This window comes from Chenopodium quinoa, unplaced genomic scaffold (assembly GCF_001683475.1).
Source record: "Chenopodium quinoa cultivar QQ74 unplaced genomic scaffold, ASM168347v1, whole genome shotgun sequence".
Classification (NCBI taxonomy): domain Eukaryota; kingdom Viridiplantae; phylum Streptophyta; class Magnoliopsida; order Caryophyllales; family Amaranthaceae; genus Chenopodium; species Chenopodium quinoa.
Genome location: NW_018743373.1, coordinates 1,596,018 through 1,603,088, shown reverse-complemented (window position 1 = coordinate 1,603,088; position 7,071 = coordinate 1,596,018). Strand labels below are relative to the sequence as shown.

Here is a 7,071-nt window from a genome sequence, read left to right as displayed (position 1 = left end):
GAGGGTACAGAGCAATAGCATATGCATAACAGTGAGTAGGAGCACTGATGGGGGTAACGCCATGCGTCAAGGATGACATTGGCTAAGAGTGCTGCTGCAACTCAACGCTACGAAAACAATTAAAGTCACACAAATGGACGGCTAAGATTCCACCATCTTCACCCCCTAAATCAACGGTCAAATATTACAGCTGATGCCCTCCTGCTGTTATCTTCTAATGATGCTCCCGCTCAGCTGTCAAATCTTGGCTTTTTTTTGACGCAATATCTATTCATCATGTCGGCTACGCGGCTGCGCCTTTGCCTTCTTCTACCTTGCTTCATTAATTACTTGCTCTTTCAATATCACTTATTACAATTTCTCTCATCCTTAATTAAATTAATACTCGTAAATATGGGGTGAAAATATCATATTTGGCTAATTTGAGTGAATAATAAAAATAGATAAATTTGAAATAAAACCAAATTTTGGATTGGAATAAGATCAAACTTTGATTTGGATAAGGCGAGAATATAAAGATTTACTCGATGTAATATTCATCGTTTGCTAACTTTATCTACACTCTCTATATTCCCTCCGTTCTTTAATAAGTGTTATATTTCGATCAAATAAGCATGCCGAGGCACGACTTTGATAATTAATTTATTTAATCGTATGATTATGAAAATATACATTATTATGAATCTAACAATATATTATACCATAAAATTGATTTTTTTTTACTACCTCCGTTAATTATTATGTGCAACAAAAGGGTATTATTTGTGAGACATAAAATATTACTTTGTAACACATAATAATCATCTGAGTATGTATTAGTAAATTAATCAAGTCAAACCCATTATATAAATAGTGAGAAAAAAAAAAAAAACAAATGTAACACTTATTAAAATACGAAGAGAATAATGTATTGCTTTTGTGGAAATTTTGGAGGGTACGGTATCAATTAGACCATCTCCAATTGTGAGACTCAAGTTTGAGTATTGAAATACAAAATGAGTTGTTTTTAACCTCCAATAATATACAAATATCACTTTCAATTTATGGCCTACCAAATCTATTTCTTTTATAATATCAAATATTGTAATATTAAAAAAAAAAAAAAAAAAAAAAAAGAAGAAGAAGAAGAAAGGTAAAGCTTAAATAAATTACAAAATATATTAGAAATATTAACAAGGGCCCACATTTTTAATCAAATGAGACTCAAAGTTGAGTATTCAAACTTAACAATTTTCTTGGAGTTGCGAGTTGCTAAGTTTAGATACCAAGTTATTGGTACACATTGCAAAAAATAGTCTCTCTCACTTAAAAATAAAGATGGCCATGTGTCTGGACACGGTTACCGGCACGGTACGACGACCCACTTGTGGGCCGTGGGTCGTGCCGTAGACACAATAATGAAATTTTGGCACGGCGGGCGGCACGGTGGCCGGCCCGTGGATCGGCACGCCAGCAGACCCGCCAACCCGGCACACGACAACACGGCCAAACATGACACGCATTATTATTTTTTGCTAAGTTAATAAAAGTATTTATATAAACTTAAACATAATTTATTAATATAATCTTAACTAAATTAAGGTTATTAAAAAATATATATATATTAAAATTAACATTAACATTAACATTAACATAAGCAATTAATAAAATTATTAATGTAAACTTAAGTTGTTAAAAAAATAATTATATATCGATTTTTTTTAATATACATATATATATTTTTTTATAAAAAAAAATCGGGTTGGCCCGCGGCCCGACACAGCCCGTTAGGCACATGGGTCGTGCCGTAGGCTGGGGTGTGCCAAAAGTTGATACGGCACGGCACGACCCAACACGCCCCCACCCCGACACACCTAGGCACGACACGATGCCCATCTTTACCTAAAAATACTTGTTTGAGTCTCACAATTGGAGATGATCTTATACTTTTAACCATTTCCCAAACTCAATGGAAAATGGGACAATAAAAGTGAATCAAATTGTGTTGTCAACTCTTTGTCGACTTATATTTCTACACCCCTCTTTAGTCTTTACCTATCGTTTTAGACTTTTGGTGTTTTTTGAGCTTGAATTAGGGCTTGTTCTCTTACGTTGAAATTCAGTTCAGCTCAACTCCTAATTTTCTTCTCTTATAAAATATTCAGTTCAGCTCAGTTCAGTTCAGCTCAACTCCTAATTTCCTTCTCTTATAAAATATTCAGTTCAGCTCACTTCAGTTCAGCTGAGTTCAGTCAATGAGAACAGACCCTTAGTGTATTCAAAAATCTATGTGTTCCCTGTTTTTCGGCCCATTCCCTAAACTCAATGGAAATTGGGATATAAAGCCAACGCAAGTAATATTTAGTATTTCTAGAGCATGTTTGAAGGCAAATACTCATACCTTTCAAACCGGTTGTTTTTATAAGAAAGTTGTATATTAGTTTTATTTAGTATCTCTTTGAAGCATGTTTGAAGGAAGTAGATCAGAACTCCTTTTTTTTTTTTTTTTTTTTTTTTTTTTTTTTTTTTCTAGTCTGATATAAAATAAGTAAAAATAAGGTGCAATAAACATGATCTTAATCCTCATAAAATACTCCCTTCTTTTTATTTTAAAATACAATTTTCCTTTTTAAATGACAATTTTTTTTTAAAATGCATTATTTTCTTAAATGAAAACATATTAACATTTTTTATAACTTTCTCTTCTCATAATCCCTACACTTACCGAATTTATTTTTTTCATTACTTCATATTTCTACTATCTCACATCTCTTATGTTTTTATAAACAATTAATTCACTATCCTACAATATATATATAAACCTTACATATGAACTATTCAATCCTCCAATAAACCTTACATATGAACTATAGAGTATAATATTTTAACAAATACTCCATATAATTTAATCACTTAATTTTGTATTAATATAATTCAGTCACTTAGTTTTATATCAGTCAAATTGTTACATTTAAAATAAACTAAGACCCTGTTCTTTTTGAGCTTTTGGGCAGGATAGAACAGAGCATAGTAGGGTTAGAGTTCCACACACTACGGAGCAGAGCAGCTCTAAAGAACAGGGCCAAGAGTACAGAGTATAGGTGAACATAGAATAGTCAAGTACGCCAAAAAATGACAAATTCGACTTCAACCATAGAAGAGATTAGAGAAAGACAGGTAGTTCAGGTTTGAGGAAATATTCTGCGTATTTTGACTTTAGAGTTCTTTTAAGTCAAAGAAGATTACTACTAGTGATAGGATGTTACATACTACTACCTTTTTTTTTTTTTCTTTTTTTTTTTTTTTTCCTTTTGGAGGGGGAGGCTGTGAACTTTAATTTTAGTTTAGTTTAGACGTTTAATACTACCATGTGCGTCCAATTTCAAATGGCATATTGACTTTTTTGTAATATTCTTACCAAACTATGTTCTTTCAAGATGTGTAATTTTCATCATCCATCTTCTAAAAGACTAAAAGTATCAAAAATAAATGTTGTGCATTAATCTATTAACAATCTTTTGTAAAAGGTGTTTGATAGGATTAGTCAAATCATATACCACTGTTTATTTTTAAAAATTGGGGTTTGAATAATGTTTGTATTCATTGTTGGATTCTTAAGGTCCTTTTATATTTTGTTTAGTTGTTTTGATAATTTGCAGCCACAACTCATTCGAATTTATGAACCATTGTGATTAAAATAAAAGAAGTGTATTGAAAGTAAGGGAAGAAGTTTCAAATTTTGAATAACATGAAGATTAGGGTATGTTCTGATTACTAAACTGAGTTGAATTGAAATGAATTCAACTGAAATAAACTGATTAAACTTGAACTGAATTGAAATGAATATTTTATGAGAATAGAAAATTAGGAACTAGACTTAATAGAAACTAAGCTAAAGATAATAGACCGTTAGAGTTTGTCTTAATTAGTCTTTATGTAATATTTGTTTGGTAAAGAGCTTTTAGCTTATTGAGGCCTTGAGGGCCTATAAGTTGTTTGACCAAATAAAAATGCTAACTTGAGTGTTTGGTAATAAATAGTTTATTGAAAGAGTTTTTTTTAACTCTTTTTGAAAAATTTCAAAATTTAAAAACAACTTTATTTTTAAAGTTAGCTTATTGAAAATTTAACTTTTTAATTATTAGATACGAAAAAACAACTATTTACCAAGTAATTTTTACATAACCATCTATTTTCAACTAATTAGTCAAACTAACTGATACGACTAGCTAGTTAAAATCAGTTAATATAACCAAGTAAATCAATCATATACCACCTAATTACCAAACAGGACACTAACCAAACATTCCAAATAGTTTTTTGAAATGGCCAAACATTACCTTTTGCTCCAAAAAGCTCTGAATTTAACAAACAAAAAGCTCCTAACCAAACACCATCAAAATCTAACTAAGAATTGAATTGGGAATTATTATTTTTAATCATTTTGTATTATTTTAGCTAGGAGTGGTGTTTTTTTTTTTTTTTTATTTATATTATAAAATAATATTGGACAAATTGATCCAAAAGTTTTTAACTCCTTTGAGCTCCATGCATGTCATTTAGCAAAAAATAGTTGGAAGTTGAAGGCCCTTAGAGAAAATTACTTGAGTTTTACTATTTTGCAATCATCAATGAAAACTGATATTATTGGTTAAGAGAGGTGTTATGCTTGATGCTCCACATTATTACAGTAGTGGCCTAGTGGGACAATATGTAATGAGTCTCATATATTGGACAAAGAGTCTCAAACATTGAATAATAAATCTCATTTATATAAGTTAAATGTTGTTTTATTAAAATTATCAATACACTAAATTGTGATATCATTTCATATGTCCAAGTAACAAAATAACTACAAATTATTAGCTAATTCAACTCCATAATTTTACACAAACAACAAATACAATTAGTTAATAAAAAAAATAAATTATGTAACTATTCAACCGAATGAACTCTTTTCAACCAACTATCCGCAATTACCAAACAAGCCGTTTGTGAGTCTCCTACACGGCCCATACCCGTGCAAAAAAGAATAAAACTCCAAGAACCTATTCACTGAGTAAAGTTGAAAAAACACTTTTCCAATCCAAATAAAAAAATCACCTCAACAAAACTACTTTACACAATAGCTAAAGCACATGCCATAATATGGTTAATATAATAATCCTCCTATAAAATCATGAGTTTAAGGAAAACCATAAAAAGACCAATCTCCTCATAGCAGTTGACACGTGTCTTCCACAACTTCCCAATCACAAGACAAAGCTTGCAATTGAAGCCATAATTAAAAATTATATCCAAATTATTCCATCTTAATACTTTTAATTAACCTAATTTAGTAACAATCTAGAAGACAATTAATCTAGGGCGGTTTAGTTATAAGTTCACACTCTATTTGTAGCTATTTTCAGTCGGCCACTAGTCGGGTGGTCAGTTTCACGCGAAAACACTGTCAAAGATAACAACAAAGTTATTAATCAAACTCTCTATAATTTGCACACCTCCAAAATATCTTCTTCTTTCTTTAATTTCTTCCCATTTTCTCTCTTCTCCATTTTTTCTGTTATTGTCTTATTGTGAATCGTTAGGATTTAAACTTCGGGTTGAGTTCGGGTTGTTCGTTTTTTTCGACCCGTGTGTCGGGTTTTAGATTTGATTAGAAGAAAAGTTGTTGGTTTGTTTGTGTTGTTGTGATCTGAATTATACAGAATTGTCTTTTGAAAAGAAAAAAAGGGTGTTGTTTTTAGAGGTAGAAAACAACTTTTTTTTGTCCAATTTTGGGTTACCTTTTTTGCCACTTCACAATAGTTTTGAAGATCTTTTTTGGGTTCTTTTTTAAAAAAAAGAGATAATTGACTCAGATTTTTCCCAAAATTAATCAGACATATTTACAAATGCAAGATCCATCAGTTGCAGCAGCAGCAGCATTTCCACAGTTGAAAGCGCCACAATTTCCTGAACAAGAGCAGCTCAAATGCCCACGTTGCGACTCGAATAACACCAAATTCTGCTACTACAACAACTATAATTTATCCCAACCTCGCCATTTTTGTAAGAACTGTAAGAGGTACTGGACGAAGGGCGGCTCGTTGAGGAACATACCTGTTGGGGGCGGAAGCCGTAAGAACACTAAACGCATCTCATCGAAGAGATCCTCCTCTACAACTTCCGCCTCCTCGGCAGCTCAGACCCATTCGACGTCATCGGGTCTGAGGCCGGAGCCCAAACCCGTCTCGACGTTCACCCCGGAAGTCGAGACGGGTTTGCGCTTGCCAGCACCAGCAGGGAGTGCGGTAGGGAGCTTCACCTCCCTGCTGGGGCTGGCTTCAGAGGGTCAATTCAGTAACCTCTTCCTAGAGGGTCTAGCCCCAAAAGGTCTGAAGTTGGGTCAAGGTGATGGGTCAAGCCGAAACCCGGGTTCGGAATTGTTTCATGGAAATGGAGGTTCTACATCAGAAGGATTATTCATGAGTGGACTTCAAACTGGGGGTGATCAATCTTGTAATTGGAGCACAACTAATGGTTGGCCTGATCTTGCTATTTACACTCCAGGTTCTAAATTTCAGTAAAATAATTTTCTATTTTGGGTGGTTTTTTTTTTTAATTAAATTATAGAAAGAAGATGATTTTTCCTTTGTTTTTTTGGGTTTTGATTAATCATCTAAATTAGAGGGAGTTAATCAAAAATTCCTTATTAAGAATTGCTTTTATGTATGGTGAACTTAACTGCAATTTTCTGATATATAGTAGAAGGTGACATCTTATTTTTAATTATATGAGACAAAACATTGGAATGATACATATTTTATTTATGTATTGGGTAAATGTTCTCTTGATTTCTGTGTGTTGTGAGAATATATACTTGTGTTATTCTTCACATTTTTGTGATTGAAATTATTATTTCACCACCTCTTTTCTCTAGAAGGGGTACCCTCATTCTTAAGCAATTGCAGATTTCAGAAACAAATCTTTTCTGTTCAACAGGAATGTTATCATAATGGTTATTGTTTATGATCTATGTTATTTGGACACGTGTACGCGTGTTGATCGTTATGATCTACGCAACTCTATCACGGAACCTTGATGCAGGTG

At 32.4% G+C, this 7,071-nt stretch overlaps 1 protein-coding gene across 1 annotated transcript; it reads left to right on the top strand.

The window, feature by feature from the left end:
- Nucleotides 1–5,314: 5,314 nt before the first annotated feature.
- Nucleotides 5,315–6,819, top strand: LOC110738140 (dof zinc finger protein DOF3.1-like). The gene has a single exon (XM_021918506.1). It carries the CDS (start codon nucleotides 5,874–5,876, stop codon nucleotides 6,546–6,548), a length of 675 nt encoding a protein of 224 aa, XP_021774198.1. The 5' UTR covers nucleotides 5,315–5,873; the 3' UTR covers nucleotides 6,549–6,819.
- The last annotated feature ends 252 nt before the right edge of the window (nucleotides 6,820–7,071 follow it).

Excerpts from the sequence above, each read along its gene's own strand:
- LOC110738140 (XM_021918506.1), top strand. The coding sequence starts at position 5,874 with ATGCAAGATCCATCAGTTGCAGCAGCAGCAGCATTTCCACAGTTGAAA.